Genomic DNA, 20,412 nt, shown 5'->3' on the forward strand with positions numbered 1-20,412 from the left:
TGAAAACGCGCTTCAAAGTTTTTCGGTTTGCATTCGCACCTGCTCTACGCTCGGCCACTAAAACTGTTATAACTTAGAAAATATGTCGAATTGGTCTCTAAAATTTTGAGCACATATTCTTAGATAGTTTTCGAATAGATTTAAGCCAACAAGAAAGAAAAGCTAACTATATAGGCTATAGGAAATAGAGTGCCTAGGGATGACATACATAAAAATGTTATCCCTAGGCACTCGTTTGCCTAGAGATAGCACCATTAAAGCTAGTCAGAAATGTTAAGAGCAAAGGAGAAATTTTGTCCACTTCTTTTAACTTGGCTCAGTTATCAGATCATCAAATAAATAGAAGTGGTGCACTATCGAGGTGTCACTCTTTAGTTTTAATGACAATAATTGTTTGCGTAATGAAAGTTGAGAGGCTATTACGCCAAATATTCAACAAGAAAGGAAAGCTAGCTTCGGGCGGAGCCGAAGTTTATATACCCTTGCAGTTGAGTCGCAGTCCGCTAGGTGGCGCCACGCATCTTATATTATTAGACATATAGCGGATCGTATATAGTTGGCCGATCCCTTTGAAATTTGGCATATCGAATTATTTTTCCAAAAGAGGAATCCATTGAAACTCCCATCCTTCTAACTTGAAAAACAACGAAGTTATAGCATTTCCGATCAATCAATTATATGGCAGCTATAGGATATTGTCCGCCGATGAAATTCGACAAATCAGATTGTTTTTCCCAAAATAGAATCTGTACCAAATCCCATCTTTTTAACTCAAAAAACACCAAATGAACAGGCAAGCTAGCACGGCGGCGTCGGACGGGCCAGCGCGGCTGTGTTTAGAAAGTACGAAAGAGAAGAATGCAGACGGCAAATAAAGAAAGCCCGCCTATAGAAATGCGACGAGAAATGGAGAAAGTTAACGGCGAGAGCAGAGGAGCGAAGGATTAACGGCAGGAAGCGAGATTTGCAAGGATTAACGGGCGCCTCTGGCACTATATAAGGAGGGCCCCTGGAACAAATCAAGACCGAGTCTTCTAGGGAAGCTGGAAGAGTTGAGTGAAAGGCCCCCGTGGGTAAGTCTGACATTCAAGCGGGAAAGTTTCCTTCGAGGAATTATATATATGCTGAAAGACCACCCATGGGTAAGTCCGACAGTCTCAAGTGCGGGATTTAAAGCAAGTGCGCAAGGATCTACGATCAGTAGCTTAAGGATCTCCTGTGGGTAAGTCCGGCGGCGAGTAAAACTAGTCGGGTTGGGATATTCCCGGACATGACAGGTATCCTGAGCAGTGACGACAGAAGAGCAGCGACGACGAGGGAGCAGCGACAACAACAGCGACGGCACAGGCCCCGCAGCTGGAGCACGTGAGTCCAAACGGAGGGAACCGTGAGCCGTTTCGGCGCCAGGCACCAAGACCACACGTCGTGCTGGGCGCAAGCATTGGGAGGGCGTGTGTGTTGGCACCAACCCGGAGCGGGAATCGGGGATCAACGGGAGGACGAGCGGTCGGTCGGCTGAGCCAAGCAGCCGGTGAGACTCACTCTTTTGTAACTTTATCGAAAATAAATGGGATATTTATTAAACGAAGCACCCTGTGTTATTTCTGGGCTCGGGCAATCACGTCGAATATATAAATTCGGTGGAACGATCCCCCAAACTCTGTGAGATATTCGCGGCATTTGTTGCGAACAAATATAAGCAAAAACAGTTCGATACACGTTTTATCAGGAAATAGCAAATGGAGCAACTTCAAGAATTTTGAGCTCACAGAAATAATCCGTCAAAGAAGCAATCATGCATTTGCACAAGCCTTAAATAATTTATCTGAGGCTTGCATGACAATGGCAGGCATTGAACTCCTAAAACAAAGAGTTGTTTCACCCAGCAAAGTTCCAGATAATGCCACTCATTTATTTTCTTGTAGCGAAGAATTAAACCATTTCAATTCCATTAAATTAGCACAAATTTGAACGGAAGAGTTGGTTTCCACTGCAGTTGATACAGTGAAAACTGCGAACATATCTGCACGAAATAGAGAATCTACGTTAAGATATGCTCAAAATATTAAAACCTCTGAAACTCAGGGTTTTCCATATGTTCTTCATCTCAAAACAACTGCGGACTTGTACGGACTTGTAAATGGAGCAACTGGTCAGCTAAAGAAAATTGACCATTGCGTAGTAAATGGCTCAAATTTAATAACGAGACTTTGTATTAATTTTTTCGAGCCCATGGTTGGTGCTATCGTCAGAGCAAAAGTTCGAAGCCTCTCGAGTTTTTTAGTATGGAAGATCAGAGCATGGTTGTGTTGACAGAAAACAATTCCCAATTGTTCCTGCTGAGGCTATTACCATCCATAAAAGCCAAGGAGCAACATATTGCAAAGTCGCCGTGCATCTTAAAAGAGGCATTAAACGAGCTTCGCTATATGTTGGATGCAATAGAGCCACTAGCGCATCGGGGCTTTTCCTTTTAGGCGACTTTGTTCTTCCATTTGTTCTTCCAGATTTGGAGCTCTAAATATCCAAGCCGAATTGCAAAATTTAAGAGAGGAAACAGAAACGAAGCAAACTGTCTATATAACCATAATATTGAGTCTCTTGGAAACCATCGCGAAGATATTTTTAACGACCCTATTATTTGTTCTGCAAATTTTCTTTGTCGAAACTTGGACTCTTCCCAGTGAAGATTTCTCTTTGCAACATTTCGACATTATGAAAAGAATTGATAGCAATCGATTGAATAGTTTTGGGAAAATTGGAATAATTATTTATGCCTATATAAATATAATTATTTATAAAGCATTTTTGAAAATGTAATGTTTTTGTTTGAGACAAATAAGTCTTTAAATCCTAGAACCATATATCAATCGATTGCTTTTAAATATCTCGATACATCTTTTATATTTATTTATATAAAATATAAATATTGATATTTGCTGAAAATGAGCTGAGGAATGCTGTAGCTATTATATACAAAACAATCTACAGTCATCATGATGAAATTTTCTTAAGTTATTAATTTATTTAATTTATTTTATTTATTTATTGAATTCATTCACATAAATTGTATATATGTATTTATAGAAATTAGTAATATGCTTGTAGATTTCGCTAAATTATTTCGCTAAAGCAGCCGCCGGAAAGAAGTTTGGCAATAATTTATTGAGTTCGTGACGTCACTTTTTTTTTATATTTATGTTCGCGTCGCCCACTCTCGTGCATTCGATCGGCCTCCTGCATCTGCCGTCACGCACAAGCGTTTGTCTCGCTCTCTCCCGGGCTCTCTCGATCGCTCCGCAGCATCGAGCGTTGAGCCGCGCTCCCCCTCGCAGTCGCTTCTATACATATATCACTTTGTATAAAGCCAAAACATTTTAAATAAATTGTATGAAATTGAACTGTGCTTGTTTTTACTAAAGCCAATATTTTGAACATTGAATATAGCTCCCGAAAACGCTCAGTAACTGAACATTTGGTGAACCCCGACGCGATTATGCATAGGAATAAGTTGTTAAATTATTTTCCGTTGAAAATTTGAGCTGCGCGGCTTAAAACATATAAACATAAACAAATTCAAAAACATTATTCGGTTTGTGATTTATGCGCGAAATATTAGCATCTGTTGACATACATACATACGCTGTTTGCAGAGTGCTACAATCGCTCATACATTACCCCGTTATATAGAAGTGGCACAGTGGGTCGTGAGCTGACAATAAATAAACAAAATAAAATAAATTTTTGGTGCGAAAATTCATCCGTTTTTCAATTGTGCCTCTCCGGGAAGGAAAGTATTCCTGAGCCAAAGTGCAGTTGTCTTTTTTGAGGACCTCCAAGGATGGTTGTCCTCCTTGAAATCAGTGGAGACATTTCCGGAGGCGATGTTAAATGTGCCGCTCAGCGAATTGGAGGGAATCGTTGCGGATTTCAAGAGCACACATAAGGAGCTGTCCGAGATGGATGTTTCAGAACTCAGGAGCGAGCTTCAACAATGCGGCAAGGGAGGCACGCTTCATCCTGGATCAGGAGATTATGAGGCGCTCCAGTTTGTTGCCGGTGAGTTCGACGCTGATCAACGCATCTTCTGCCACCAATTTCGATCCATCGTTTGGCAGAACCTTTCAGGCCTTGCCGCCACTGCCACTGCCCACTTTTAGTGAAGGTTATGCGGATTGGCTTGAATTTCGGTCACTGTTCTCGACCATGATGGACACAATCCCATTCATCAGTCGGGTCGAGAAGCTTCAACGGTTGCGGTCCTGCCTTCGTGAATCTGCCTTGGAGACAGTTCGATCGTTGGAGCTCACGGTCAAAAATTATGACGTTGCATTGGAGCTGCTAAACAAAAGGTTTAGTAATCGCAGGCTCATTTTTCAAGCTCATGTTAATAAGATAATGCATCTGAGGGCCGTAGAATCCGCATCGGCGACGAGGCTTCGCGAGCTTTCGGTTAAATTTAATTCGCATATGCGAGCCCTGGCAAGCATGGGCACGACGAAGCCGATTGCCAGCTGCATCATAATCCAATTGCTGTTGCAGAAGGTTGATGATGCCACGCAGTCTAAGTGGAAGGAAATGCAAGCTGACTCGGATTCCTTGGATTCCATTCCAACGTGGGAGTCCATCGCCAGTTTTCTAGAGCATAGATGCCGACGATTTGCCGACGACATCGAATGCACCAAACTTTGCGGTAGGCCGGCATAGGTCCTTTCATCCAGGCAACTCTGCATTTGTGATTATCAACTCGTCCGCATGCATGATTTGTGATGGCCATTCTCACATAATAAACTCCTGCCCAAGGTTTTTAAGCTTGTCGCCTGAGGATCGTTTAGGCGAAGTTAAGCGATTGGATTTATGCCGTAAGTGTCTTGGATCTGAGCACCTATCTCGGCATTGCAATTCGTCAAGCTGCCGTGCTTGTGGACGCAGGCATCATAGTTTGCTGCATTTTGGTGGAAATTCGCCAGCTCAAGACCAACACTCCTCTCCCGAGGTTTCTGCATCTAGCGACGCTGTTTCTCGGTCAGCGTCCGCTCCCGTCAAGTCTCTTGTAGCCAAGGATCGTTTTGGTGATGTGGTGCTGCTAGCCACTGCCAATATTTTGGTCAGGAACCGCTCCGGAGTTTTACTGCCCTGCCAAGCGCTGCTCGATTCTGGTTCGCAGGTGCATCTAGTCACCTCAAGGCTGGCGAACCAGCTGCAGCTGCGGAAGATAAGGTCTCCGGTTTCTGTATCCGTCATAGGTGACGCAGGGTTTACTACTGATGGGGTTTCTGTGCAAGTCAGCTTGCAATCCCAATGCTCTGACTACTCGACGCAAGTAACTGCGATCGTAGCCTCCAACATCACTGACCTTCAGCCAAATTTTGCATTAGACGTCAGCTCTTGGAAAATTCCTGCCAATGTAAAGCTAGCAGATCCTCATTTTTACCAGCCGCAGCGAGTTGATTTGCTTATTGGAGCTGGATTATTTTACGAGCTGCTTTGTATCAGGCAAATTCATTTGTTTCCTGGTTTGCCCTCAATCCAAAAAACTCGGCTCGGTTTGGTTGTTTGTGGAGGCGGAGGTCCAGACAATGGCAAGGTTCTCATGGCTGCTGAGCGGTCGGGACTGATCTGCCCAAAGGGGCCTTTAGATGAGCGGCTCGATCAACTTTTTCGACAGTTCTGGGAAGTGGAAACCTGCGCCGATCCGATTGTGAAGGCGTCAAAGGAAGAACTGGATTGCAAGAGTCACTTTGTTAAAAACTTCGTGCGGTTAGAAGGTGGTGCCTATACAGTCAGGTTACCAATTAAACATAACTCCGGTTTATTGGGTGATTCGACTCACAAGCTCTACGTCTTTTCCAGTTGTTGGAGAGGAAACTGTCTCATCAGCCCGAACTGCGCACTCAGTATTCGGCCTTCATAAAGGAGTATCTTAACCTAGGTCATATGTCCCTGGTTCCGCCGGAGTTGCATCGAGATTGCCAATATTTTCTGCCACGTCACTGTGTGCTAAAGAAGGACAGCACCACGACGAAACTTAGAGTGGTGTTCGACGGTTCCGCTGTTACCACCTCTGGTTATTCTTTGAATGACATATTAATGGCTGGGCCGGTCATCCAACCTAAGCTTTTTCGGAGGAGCTACAAACATACATATTGGACACTGTTACATATGGAACAAAGCCTGCGTCCTATATATCCGTGCGAGCGATGCACCATTTCACTAAAGACGAGCTGGAAGACTTTCCAGTGGGATCCGAAATCTTGCTTCGAGATTTTTACGTTGATGATCTCATTTCTGGTGGCAGCTCCAAGGAGGAGGTTGTCGGCATTTTAGGGCAGATTTCAGCGCTTTTGTCCAAGGGCAAATTTCAGCTGCGGAAATAGTGCTCCAATATCCCTAGCGTGTTGGAAGGCGTGCCTAAAGAGGATCTAGATTCTTATCTAACTTTTGATGACGGCAGCAACTACTCGAAAACGTTAGGATTGGCTTGGGATCCTTCCACAGATCATCTGCTGCTTTCGTTTTCTTCTCTTCAGTCCACTTCGAAGCTGTCTCGTGGAGCCCTTCCTACTGAGTTGATTGGATCCAGGTTATGGTGTCAGGGTCCGCCCCATCTATTAAAGACACAGAAGCACTGGCCTGTGACGGTAGTAGTCGAGAAGCCAGCGTTAGAGCTTCGCCCTTCAGTTTTATTGGTGAAGTCGCCATATACAGACATCGTGGCGACATGCAAGTACGTTAACTCCTTTCCAGCTCTTCAGCGAGTGTTTGCTTACGTCTATAAGTTTGGCGGACGGGTTCGGCATAAAGGAATTACCGTTCATGATCTCAAGGCGGGGACTCGCGTGCTTTTGTGGGCACTTCAGCGCGCTCATTTGGGTGATGAAATAAGGACGTTGCAGACAAAGGGAATGGTTGCCTCCTCCAGTTCGCTGGCTTCGATATCCCCCTTTTTGGATCAGTTTGGATTGCTTCGAGTAGACGGGAATTCATCCTTGGCCCGAATTCCGAAGCAACCCGAAGCATAATCCTTAGCTTTCATGAGCGCAACCCGCACGCTGGACTCTGTCGTTATTGGCGATGATACGTTCTCAGTATTGGCCGATTGGGTGGAGAAAAACTGTGCTCAAGGCGACAAATAAATGTGTGAGATGCTTTCGGATGAAACCTCGTTTGTTGGAGCATGTAATGGGCGATCTTCCGAAGGAGAGAGTGGAAGGTTATCAAGCCTTCGATGTAACCGGCAGCGATTTTTGCGGTCCTTTCTTCTATAAGTCGGAGGTTCGCAACAAGGCTCCCATAAAATGTTACATTAGCGTCTTCATTTATTTCACGACAAAGGCCGTCCATTTAGAGCTGGTGAGGGATCTGTCCACCGCCGCCTTTCTGCATGCACTGAGGATGTTTATTTCTATTAGGAAGAAGCCTCGACAGATCTGGTCCGAAAATGCCACCAATTTCGTTAGAGCTAAAAATCAGTTGAGCGAGTTAAAGAGACTATTTCTTAGCGACGAGCACTAGAGAGCTGTCTTGGATTTTTGCCTTCCAGAATCCATTGAGTGGAAGTTTATCCCTTCCCGTTCTCCCCACTTTGGCGGCTTGTGGGAAGCTGCTGTTAAGACCGCCAAGTATCATTTTTATAGGGTCGTGGGCTCTGCTGTACTAAAGGCCGACGATTTGCAGACGCTGGTGTACAATATTGCTGCAGTGATTAATTCGAGGCCATTAGTCCCTCTCTCTGAAAATCCTGCTGATCTGGATGTCCTGACTCCTAATCAGTTTCTGCACGGAGGGCCTCCTTCTAGTTTCAGTGAGCCTGACCTGACGAAACTCAACATAAATCGGCTAAATGCTTGGCAACGCGTCGTCTTTCTTCAGCAGTGTTTCTAGTCCAGATGGAAGGAAGAGTATTTAACTCTGTTGCAGCAACAGTCCCTGGTCAAGGCATAGCAGTAAATGACATCGTGCTGATGAAGAACGAAAACTTGCCTCCAATGAAGGGGCGAGGGTGACGGAAATGGTCATCGGAGTGTGTCGGGTGCCACTGCTAAGGACGGCGTCCGGAGCTACGAGGCGGGCAGTCAACAAATTGTGTCTGCTGCCCCTTCATGATGCTGTTGAAAGCCCATCTTCCAACGGGGGGAGTATGTCGGGCCAAGCAACAGTTTCTTTTATATTTATGTCTGCGTCGCCCGCTCTCGTGCATTCGTTCGGCCACCTGCATCTGCCGTCATGCACTAGCGTTTGTCTCGCTCTCTCCCGGGCTCTCTCGATCGCTCCGCAGCATCTAGCGTTGAGCCGCGCTCCCGCGTCTTTTTTCTAATTCGGTCTTCACCCCCTCGCAGTCGCATCTATATATATATCACTTTGTAAAAAGCCAAAACATTTTAAATAAATTGTATGAAAATGAACTGTGCTTGTTTTTACTAAAGCCAATATTTAGAACATTGAATATAGCTCCCGAAAACGCTCGGTAACTGAACAGAATTCATAAAAGAATAGTTGAAGTTTAACTTTGAAGAAAACACTATTTTAAATGATTCAGTTATATGACAGCTACAAGATATTTATACAATTTGCGATATGTTACGATAGTTTCGAGCTTCGACATGTTGGGCAAAAATAAAAATGGAGAAATGTTCCATCCCTCGAACTTAAAAAAAACTTACAAAAAAAAAGGTTATAGCATTTCCGATCGTTCAGTTATATGGTTGCTATAGGATATAGTCAGACGATCTTTATGAACCTTGGCAGATCAAATAAGTCGTCCGTACTTCGGCCGATGGCGCATATTAAAAAGAGACAATATGCAATTCAATCGTCAGAGAGAGTGGACGTGTTTCTGTGCTGCTCCTCCAGCAGCTATGAAAATACAAGAAAACTCAGTGAAAAAGCAAAAGAAGTGGTGTGCTCTAGAAATCGCGAAAGGACGCTTTTGGACACACATAAGTCTCAAGCTTATAGTGTCCAATAACTAACACAAAATCAAAATTTATTAAATTCAAAAATTGAAATGCCATCACGACAAATTAAACCAACAGCTTGTGCACATTCATTTAAAGAAATAAGAGCGGCCCCTCTGCCTGCAGTACCTAACATAAACAACAAAAACATGAACGAAAGTAAGCTCTCTGTCCCAGAAACAGAGCGTAGACGATCTTCCAATGCCAATTTCTCATTCGTCGCAAACTCCCGCTCTCCCAGGCACAAGCAGTGCATTAACCTGGAGTGCGCAGTGCACCTCCCCAGCACTATCACCCTCTGGTCTATCAACTCCGTTATATTTGCCTACAACGAACACTACTACATCGATTACCACATCGTGTACATCAACCACAACAGCAACATCGGTAGCTGTCTCTCAGCCGCCCCGTGGAACAATCCAAACGGGCATTGACCGATACATCCAAGTAAAACGAAGTTCAGTCCCCAGCCGAAAAAAACTGCTAACGCTGCAAAAGCAATGAAAGTCAACAATCAAGACGAACCGATTAATTCTCTGTTTGAAAACAGATTTTCTATATTGAGCGAAGACAGTAATAATGAAGAGAATACGGAAGTTCCCAAAGCCAAGCAAAAGCCCCCACCCATTTACATACGTGATCAAAACTGTAGCGATATGGTAAACTGTCTCGCTAAGCTAATTGGAAATAACAATTTTCATACAATGCCACTGACTAAGGGCAATATACGGGAGACCAAGCTCCAAGTCTACACGGAGGAAAATCATTGCTTAGCCACGAAATACCTATACGACAACCAGACAAAATATTACACCCACCAATTGAAGAGCAGCAAAGGCCTTCAAGTGGTCATAAAGGGTATTGAATCGTCGGTACCAATAAATGAAATCATCGAAGCCCTTTCAAGCGCAGGTTTTAAAGTTAAGGGAGCCATTAATATCATCAACAGACAAAAAGTCCCCCAGCCTATGTTCAAAGTTGAGCTGCAACCTGAAACGAAAACAACTCCTAAAAATATGATTCATCCCATATACAAACTACAGTATCTTCTGTATAGAAGAATCACGGTAGAGGAACCTCATAAGCGCAACCAACCTCTATAATGTTCAAACTGCCAAGAATATGGACACTCAAAGTCGTACTGCACCTTGCGTGCAGTCTGTGGGGCTTGTGGCGGCCTCCATAACACTGCCTTCTGTACCATAAATAAAGCCGACCATAACTCTAAAAAATGTGGCAACTGCGGTGGAAATCATACTGCCAATTACAAGGGATGCCCAGTTTATAAAGAGCTAAAATATCGTATGAATACAAAAAAAACCCTTACAACAACGTTTGTTTGCCATTCACACTAACCACCAAACCACCACGGCATCTTTGACTACACCTGGAGTTTCTTTCTCTAGCGCTCTTCGATGCCCAGGACTACTAAATAGTGTAGGTTCAGCACCACTGGAACCTGAAACTATAGGATATCCACCTCCGCCTACGGTTACTACGAGGGAAAGAGTAGGCCAAGAATCTGAAACCCCCGAAATAAAGGGTATCGAAGGAATGTTGTCCACACTTATAAGTCTAATGGTCACAATGCAAAATAATATGCAGGAGCTCATGCGAAACCAAAATCGACTAATGAAGATTTTAATCAAACAAAAATCCAATTAGATGGCTTATTTGAGAATCTGTCTATGGAATGCTAACGGCATTTCAAAACGCAAAAATGAACTTAAGACATTTCTTGATGATAATAATATCGCTCCTCATTAATAATAATTATGCTCCTCTCTGAAACTCATCTAACGAACAAAAACAACTTCCATCTGACGGGCTATATATTTCATGAAACAAATCATCGAGATGGGAAGGCTCATGGAGGAACTGGGATCCTCATAAAGTAGCGCATAAAACACCATTCCCTCCAACGAGTTGCTACAAATTTATTGCAGTCAACTTCAATACGAATTCAGACCGTGGGAGATCATCTAAACCTAGCTGCAATATACTGCCCACCACGTTTCTGCATATCTGATATGGAGTTTAAGCAATTCTTTGATGCACTAGGCGATTACTTTATAGCAGGCGGCGACTACAATGCCAAGCACCCTCACTGGGGTTCTCGCTAACCAACCCAAAGGGTAGACAACTGCACAACGCTTTGATACAGCCAGGAAATAAACTAGACTTTCTATCACCGGGAAAGCCTACATACTGGCCAGCGGACCCACGGAAGAAGCCAGACCTAATTGACTTTGCGATCACTAGAAAAATTCCACGAAGCATCATTCGACCCGAACCTTTGGATGACCTATCGTCTGACTATTCAGTTGTCCTTATTCATCTATTTCAACATTCTGAATTACAAAATAATCAAATTTATCTCACATCAAAAAGGACATAAGCTCTCACATAAACATAAGTCCGTCAATTAACTGTAGCAAGGACATTCAAGATGCAGATATAGAAAATCTAGTCCGAGAAAAGTGGCAGCTCCGCAGTGAATGGCAGGCACACAGATCCCCTTCTTCAAAGGAAAGGCTAAAAACAGCGACACGAAGGCTCACAAAGATCCTACGGAGCAGAGAAGAACTTGCTCAAAAATCATACATAGAACAACTTTCCCCAAAAAGTACCAGGTGTCCTCTATGGAAAGCCCATCCTAACTTAAAGCCGCCCATAGAAGCAGATATGCCCCTTCGAAAACCAGATGGATCTTGGGCGCGCAGTGATGAAGAAAAAGCAAGCGTCTTCGCTAGTCACCTTTGTAAAGTTTTTACTCCAAATCAAGCAGCCTCTCCTTTCATTCTTCCAGAGCTACCAATTCCAGATCCAATTCCAGCTATAAAATTTCAAACAACTGAAATCACTAAGGTCATCAAAGAGCACCTCAAGCTAAATAAGTCTCCAGGGTATGACCTCATTGTGCCGAAAATGATTATGGAGCTCCCTGCGTGCGGCATCAATTATATAAAAATTCTATTTAACTCTATTACAAAGCTTGGCCACTTCCCCCAACAATGGAAAAAATCCATTATAATAATGATACCGAAACCAGGGAAAGACCTCTTTGGCCTCTTCATATAGATCAAGTCTACTTTCATGCTTATCAAAGCTTTTTGAGAAACTTCTACTGCTCCGTATCACGCCTCATATGACTTCGAATAATATAATCCCTGAAAAGCATGGCACCATAGAGCAGGTGAACCGTATCACATCTGAAATTCGAACCGCCTCTGAACAGCGAGAATAGTGTTATGCTATATTTCTGGACATATTCCAGGCATTTGACCGAGTCTGGCTGCAAGGACTTATGTATAAAATAAAACTATTACTCCCATAAAACTGTCATGAGCTGCTCAAAACATACCTGCTTAATCGAGTGTTCACTGTAAAAAAAAAACTTTACAACAGAAGAGTTCGAAATTAAGGCGGGCGTACCCCAAGGAAGCGTCCTCGGCCCACCCTATATCTTCTATATATAGCAGATATCCCAACAGACCAGCGTCTAACTATGTCAACATTTGCCGATGATACAGCCATACTAAAATGATCTAAATGCCCGCTGGAGGCATCCAGAAGCCTCTTCTCTCACCTTGCACTAATAGAAAAGTGGATGGCGGACTGGCGTATAAAGATAAACGGTGAAAAATCTAAACACATTACCTTTACTCTCAACCGACAAAACTGCCCCGCTCCAACTCTAAACAATACCATAGTCCCCTCTGTGAATGAGGTCACATATCTCGGAGTCCACCTGGACAGGCGTCTTACATGGAAAAAACATATTGAAGCAAAACGGGACCAATTAAGACATAAATCCAGAGGACTGCACTGGCTTATCAACCCTCGTTCCCCACTAATATAAAGTACTACTCTACAATTCAGTCATAAAGCCTATCTGGAAGTATGGCTCCGAACTTTGGGGCAATGCAAGCAGTAGCAATATAGACGTTATCCAAAGAGCGCAGTCTAAAGTGCTCAGAACCATCACAGGAGCTCCATGGTATATTCGCAATGAAGATATCCATAGAGACCTAGGTATACCTCTCGTCAAAGCCGAAATTTCTCAACTCCAGGAAAAATACAAAAGGAAACTCTCCTCCAAAATCCTCTAGCCAGATCGCTAAACCAAGTTAGTCAACAATCCCGATTAAGAAGAAATGACCTTCCAGCCCGTTGACATCGGAGGCCCCATAGTATAGATGTTTACAAAGATAAACTAATTATGTATTAGATTAAGATTTTTAAAATTGTTGTTAGTCTCTTAATAAGAGAAGATCCAACAAATAAAAGATAAAAGTATAAAAAAAGTAAAAGTATGTTCGTCCGTAGAGCGTTATGCGGCCACTATGTCAAACTTGAACTCGCGGGAATAACGGTAGGTCCCGGAGTCGTAGTCAAGGAATGTATGAATCTGACTAATTTACCTGGATTCTGCAAGAGACTGATCGGGTTGACTAGGTGCTTGCTGTGATCAGGCTAGCGTGGATGGTGGGTACTTGAAGTCCTGGGCTGGTTTTCCTCAAGTACAGATGGTGGTTCGGCTGATTCCTTATCGGCCGGACCTACTTGTGGTCCGTTTCACGGGAGCAACACTCGAAGTAGGTTGGGTATCGCGGGGTCTACTACTGGTCCGTTTCACGGGAGCAACACTCAAAGTAGACTGGTATGCCGCGGGTTCTCTTTGTGGTCGGTTTACACAGGAGCCACTCGAAGTTGGTTCGATGATGAAAGTTCTACTGGTGGTCCGTTTACATTGGAGCCACGCGAAGTAGATAGCTTTCAGAGAGTCCTACTTGTGAACCGTTTTACACAGGATCACTCAAAGTAGGTTGATTTTAAACGGCCGTAGTTCAGACACTGAGTAACGAGACGATTCACTTTGATTTCGCAACTATCTTTATTTCAGAAGAACAATTTTTATATAAGATGCTAAATATACATAATTAAATCTAAGAAAAGGTCAATGTTATGAACGTTCTAAAACTAATGTTAATGCCAGGGTCACCCACCTCTGAGTCTGCTGACTCAGATTGTTTGTTCATGTACTGCTTGTAATCGCATTTCGGCTTAAATGACATTTAGCTAAATTCAGAGAAAGAAGATTAAGGGCGCACCAAGAAGAGACTCGGCGCAAATTATCCTGCAGTAGATAGCTATCTCTAATGCAGCTAATGACCTTATACACTTTAAGGTCATCCGCGTATAACAAAAAGTTCGAATAAAGAAAGCAAGAGGAGATGTCATTGATAAAAATGATAAATAGGAGCGGCCCCAAAGAACTACCTTGCGGGAGGCCAGATGAGGCAATAAAGGGACTCGAGGTGGCATCACCAATGGGAACGTGGCATGGTAGGTCTGCCAAATAAGACTCCCACCAACTTAACATGGAGGAATGAACACCTAATCTGCACAATTTAGCAAGTGGGCTGCATGGCAAACTTTATCAAAGGCTTTAGAGAAGTCCGTATAAATGGCATCAACCTGACATCGGCGCTCAAAGGCTTCCAGGCAGTGCTTAGAGAAAACCACTAAGTTGGTTGTGGTGGATCGCCCAGGCAAGAATCCATGTTGATTGTGAGAAATAAAGTTACGAATCAAAAATGGTAGCTTTTTGGTGGCAATACGCTCAAGTAACTTGGCAATATTACATATCTTGGCGATAGGCCGATAGTTAGTGACATCTGCCTTGCTGCCACCTTTATAAATGGGCATGATTGAGGTAATTTTCCATCGAAAAACAAACTTACCCGATGATAATGATAAAGAGAACAGAAGTTGCAGAGGTGTGGTTAAGGATGCAATACACTTCTTAATGAAGAATGGGGAGATACCATCTAAGACAGGTGTATGCGACTCATTAAAATGACTAGAGGCCTCAACAATGTCACAATCTAATGTGTCCAAGCTTCCAACCTCAAGAAGAGGCAAAATTTTCTGAAGTACCTCCTGCTCATCCCAAGGGACCTTCGGCTCAAGGCTTGAGGCAAAATATTTCGCAAAAAGTTCAGAAATGCCCTTATCGGAGTTAGCTGCCAAACCTCCATAAGACGTGGAAGAAGGTATTTCAGTGGATGATTTTTTCCCGTTAACAAACCGCCAAAACGCTTCTCTGTAGACCCTCTGTATACCAAGGCAGCTAGTACGACCTTCGAACCCTAACGGAGGCATTATTGTCGATAATATTGAAAAGTGCAATCAAAAACTTAGTATAACAATCAAAACTTACAATAGCGTTATTAATAAATGAAAGGTTAGACTCATTAAAGTGATAATAAGAAATAGGTGAGTGGGAAGGGGGGGGAAAACTATAAAATTTAATGTGTATCAACAATGATTTATGGTGCATATCACACGGACTTAATGGTACATTACAAATTTATACTTTACTCTGAACGAAATTATTTAAAAATATCAGATCCAGAATTTTCGATAAATCATTATAAATATTATTTACTTGGGAGAGGCCCATGCTAAAAATATCATCAAAAACAGCGATTTCATGCGATTGAGGAACATTGCTGGGTAACATGCCAAGGGACTCCGGGTCCAAACAATAGAGCTGAAGTTGAAGTCGCCAGCAACCAGCAGAGCAGGAGGGTCCTCCATACTAAAACAGACACTGGCGATATTTTCCATATGCGCTTGATAAGTACTGAATGCGCTGTTTGGTGGGATATACGATGCAATGATGATAAAAGGGCCCTGAATGCCCTGGATTGAGACGGCTAGCTGGTCCAGTATAGGCTCGCCAACCTTAAGGCTAACCACTGTGGCCAATATGGATCGGCGGATAGCGATAATCACACCACCTCCTCGGTCACAATGGGTGCTGGATGAATCACGGTCTTTTCTAAATACTTGAAACAAGTTGGGTTCAAAGAACTCGGAGGAACTAAAGTTGCTATTGAGCCATGTTTCCACGAGAACGATTACCTCAAAATCACAGACAGAAGAATTCAAAAGCACCATGCGGGATTTAGTCAGCGTTCCAGATATATTTTGAAAGAAAACTTTTAAGCTCTTATTAGAGCCCAAGGCAGCACGATCCATGCAGTCCACTGTAGGAATTGGGCGGCAGTGTGGTATATTTGAAGGCACTGGCAGGGTCCTGATGCTAGAGGCCACATATCCCAAACGCATAGCTTCCAAGATAGCCAACGTGGACGCACATAAATTTTCCTAATCTCCAGATTGTACCTATGAATGTCCAGTCGCCCTGCGAATCCAGTGACAGGTAAAGATAAAGATATAGAGCTAATATAGTTTTGAGCATCCACGCGTAGCGATGCTCTACGCTCCAGACCAAGATGTAAACAAACATTTCCTCCAGACGCCGAAAAGTGAGCACGAGTGGTCAGTCTCACAGTGGACAACCCATCCAAGAAAGATAAGATAAACAGAGAGGGGCTCACAATAAGACGATAACGAACCATTTGTTGTTGCTGGAGGTCCACAAGCGAAGATAATATGCAAACACCTTGGGATCAGCTGCTGCTGTTGGAGCAAATAGTGCACTGACGGGAGCAGAATAACGTAGAAAGTGACATCAACAGTTTTCATAACTGCCAGCGCCTAATGTTGTTGGCGGCTCAGGAGAGGGAGAATATGATGACCGGTCGAAGAATATGAAGAGGGAAAAATAACGGCTCCAGTGGCGCCGCTTACTGGGGGTTTTTTGACGCTCCAGGGTTTGATCGAGGGAGTCTCGCAGGGAGGTCAATAACCTTAGCAGGCTCTCTATGAAGAAAACGAGTGACTTTTACCGACATGGGCCAAAAATCAACATTGAAGACAGCGGGGATATGTTGCTCGGGAACTCCCAATTTAAAGTTGACGAATTTTAGAGCGTTGATATCAGCATCTTTTTCAACCAATCTAGCACAGGCTATGTCACTGGGGTCCAGGTGCAACTTATCAGCGACATATTTGCACAGTGCCTCCGGTTGGGTAGCCGTTGCAAATTTACCAATGTGCAGGTATTTTAAAGTGGGAAGAACTTGGCACAGCTGGGTGCATGTCCAACAATGCGCCTGTTTGGGTTATTCCTCTTATTTCTTGGGAAAGCCACTTTTGACCCAGTGGGGATCTGGGCCGATGAAGACTTTTTATTTTCAGCATTAGTAGAATTAGTGGGGGGTGTCACTCTTTGAGACTCCTCTGAAGCAGCCATGGGTCCAGACGAACTTTCAAGAGCAAGATCCAATTTTGCATTAATGCTCATGTAAAGGGATTCCAGATCCAAAACCTTCATATTAAGCTCATCAATTTTTGAATGAGAGTCGTTTTCAATGACGCAACTATAGCAGTAACTTCCCCACTGCACTTCGAACAAACGAGCGGCGACATTAGCAGAAAATAAACGTCCGAAGGCAAAGAAAGCTAGACTTCCCACTGATAATGCTAATTTCTGTTTCTGGCGCCATCTACTAGTGCCGGGTTAGTAGGTTGGATATTGTTTTATGCTTATCGCTAATTATTACTAGGTGTGACAATAGGTTAGTAGGTCTGATGCTTGTATATTGTGACATCTGATGCATCTTGATTAGATCAAATTACTAGTGTGTATATAGGGTAGTAGGTCTTGGCAATAGGTGCCAACATCAATAGGTTCTGTTGTCTGTATCGTTTCTTGTGACGGCCACATAACTTCCTGACATCCTTACTGTTCCTGATGAGTTGAATTGCGCTCGTCCCAATAATGTGATTGTCGGGCTTTGGATCACACAATCTTTCCTGATTATCAGTTTGCCTACGCCTTCGATGATAATTTGGTCCTTTTCGGCCGAGCATACATAACACATGTCATTGTTATTTTCTGCGTGGTTCCAAAGATCCATGCATTCTGTTCTGTCAATTGAACCCAATAACTGGCCTTGATTGGCTCTGGCTTACATTCCTTTACCCGATGTCTTGATAGTGCTGCCATTGTACACGGAAGTGGATGGGCGTCCGGGCCAAAGAGCGTCTGCTTAAATTCGCATACCTTATTTCCGTTCATCCCGCTGATACACTGCTGAAGGTGTTCTTGATTGATCGCGAAGTGGTGTTTCCGATGCTCATCTATTGCCTGATATCTTGTTTCCATCTTGGTTATCACCAGGCCTTCTCTCGTTATTTGTGGAATTGGCTCCATCCAATACACAGTGAATTCGTCTTCTTCGACTAATGGAATTCTTGTATGGAACATCAATACGTCCTCGGTTTCTTGTACCCGAGTGGTCGCCAATCGATATAAGTCTCGTGCTGTCTCACTGGTGATGGGTAGTCGTCTTCCGGTGGAAGGTGTGTTTGTATTTTTGTAATCAACTGTTTTACTTGTTCCACCGAAACCAATGCAGGGCTTAATTTTCCTTCGTGTGCCCCGATTAGCACATACAATACGGCATCCTGGATTCGACGAATGTGGCTTGCTACGACGACCAACTCTGAAACTGCATGTGGAAGATACCGATCAGACGCATAGTTTCCCACCTTGATTCTGGCCAAACTGGCTTCTAAGTCCAGCATCCTCGTCTGAGTTTCGCTTGTTGGCCTCCTCATGATGTTGATAGTGGTATCCAGGCTTGACGATTGGTTCTCCACTATTTTATGAGTGATGTTTTCTTGGGCTCTTAGTTTGTTAATAATCTCCTCCATCCGTTTGGCATATTGATCATCGAGAACTCCGCAAAGACCATTCGCAATATTTCCAACGATGTTCAGTACTCCGCGCTTTTGTCGTTGATGATGCATTAACTGTTCGGCATCTTGGATTTCCGCCACTTCCTGTTGCAACGTGTGGATGATCATGGGACAGGCTTTAAATTCTGTGGCTCCATTTTTTTATAGATCGGATACCTTTTTTTACTGTCTCGATTTCTCATGCCAATTGACTAAGGTCAAAGAAAGTGATGAGCGTCCACTCGGCGGATTTTATTGATATCCGATCGGTGGCCACTATGATGGTCCCAGTTACGTTATTTATTTGAGTGATGACTACAGGGTTAACGGCTTTCCCTTCTGGTAGTGGGGAGGTGGTTAGATGGGAGGTAGTGAAAGTCCGGGTATCACCCAGACCAGTATCAATGTTACTATTATGGTTGGTTTTCTCCTTCCTGTTGTTGATTGGTAGCACCGCCAATCGATGTATGGCCCGAGTTGTATTGCCGGATGTTGTTCTTATTTCTGCAACTCGGATCTCACTGTTCTTTCCCGGATGGACTGCTATAATGCGTCCGAGGGGCCAGTTCAACGGAGCGATGATGTCTTCCTTTATTATAACGAGATCACCAATCTTTCCCGTCTTACAACTTTTTGTCCACTTTGACCGATTCTGTAATTCATGCAAGTACTCGTGACTCCAGCGTGTCCAAAATTCTTTTGTTAATTGTTCGAGACGCTTCCACCGAGTGAGTAACCCTGTGCGCGGCCTTGATTGGTGAATATCGGGTGATGCCGTTAGAGGTTCCGTTAGGAAATGCCCTGGCGGTAATGCCGTAAGGTCCTTCGGGCTGGAAAAGACAGATGTCAACGGGAGAGATTTTAGAATGGCTTCAATGTCGATCACCATGGTTTCAAGTTCTTCATGGGTTGTTTAGCTGATGTTTAGCTGATTTTTAGCTGTTTGTGCCTCATCGGCGAATATTGCTTCCTTTATTTCTGATAATTCGTTGTAGGCTCCAACAAAATTGGTCGCGTTTTCACTATAGATTTTTGATGGCAGTCCTCGTCGTCCGCAAAATCTAAAATATGCTGCTAGGAAGGCTTGAGAGGTCAAATCTGTTACTACCTCTAGGTGTACTGCCTTGGTTGAAATCCACTCCGCAATTTTTGAATGGTCTATGTAGTTGAACTCGATCTGCCGGTAGTGAGCTCATTATTTGATTCAACAATTTTGGTCGCACTCGGCAACATTTGATACAACGGCTTACTGTTTTTTGAGCCAGCTCCTTTCCTCTTAATGGCCAGAATCGTTGCCTAATGTTGCATATTAATGCCTGTGGTCCGCAATGTGCCAGTTGCTGATGTTTCCATTGAAATAAGAGTATTGTCAATGGGTGTTTTGGAGCTAATAACATTGGATGTGTGGCGTCATATGATGATGCATATGATTTAATAGCTAGGTTGTAGACCATCTCCTTCTTTTTTTCTTGATCTTCGTTTGCATTGTTTGTTCCTGCTGATTGGAACTTTGGCCAAGACTCTGGATCTTGCCCTAGAATCCGGTGGTCCGGTGTACCAAAGTTTTGAATCTCTTAATTGTGCTGCCGTGCACCCTCTGGAAGAATATCTGCAGGATTATCCGTCTCCACCACTCTGGGTCTGTTAGTTCTTGAATTTGGGCGACCCGTTCGCCACAAATGTTTGGAATGAGGAACAGTGACGTTAATCCATTTAAAAGTAATCTCAGAGTCGGACCATAAATATATTGCTTCTAAGTTTATGTTAACATCGGTTTTTACTCTTTTTGTGACTT

At 43.5% G+C, this 20,412-nt stretch overlaps 1 protein-coding gene across 1 annotated transcript; it reads right to left on the reverse strand.

Moving 5' to 3' along the window:
* Positions 1 to 17,706: 17,706 nt before the first annotated feature.
* Positions 17,707 to 18,746, reverse strand: LOC123257547. The gene is made up of 2 exons (XM_044717129.1): positions 18,334 to 18,746; positions 17,707 to 18,226 (listed from the first exon to the last, which is right to left on the reverse strand). Exons 1-2 carry the CDS (start codon positions 18,744 to 18,746, stop codon positions 17,707 to 17,709), a joined length of 933 nt encoding a protein of 310 aa, XP_044573064.1.
* Between the last annotated feature and the right edge of the window lie 1,666 nt (positions 18,747 to 20,412).

Source organism: Drosophila ananassae, chromosome XL (genome assembly GCF_017639315.1).
Source record: "Drosophila ananassae strain 14024-0371.13 chromosome XL, ASM1763931v2, whole genome shotgun sequence".
NCBI classification, from domain to species: domain Eukaryota; kingdom Metazoa; phylum Arthropoda; class Insecta; order Diptera; family Drosophilidae; genus Drosophila; species Drosophila ananassae.

Coding starts and splice junctions, on each gene's coding strand:
- LOC123257547 (XM_044717129.1), bottom strand. CDS start 18,746: ATGATCATCCACACGTTGCAACAGGAAGTGGCGGAAATCCAAGATGCC. Junction 18,227..18,333: donor CGAATCCAGGATGCCGTATT/GTATGTGCTAAT, acceptor TTCCACCGGAAG/ACGACTACCCATCACCAGTG.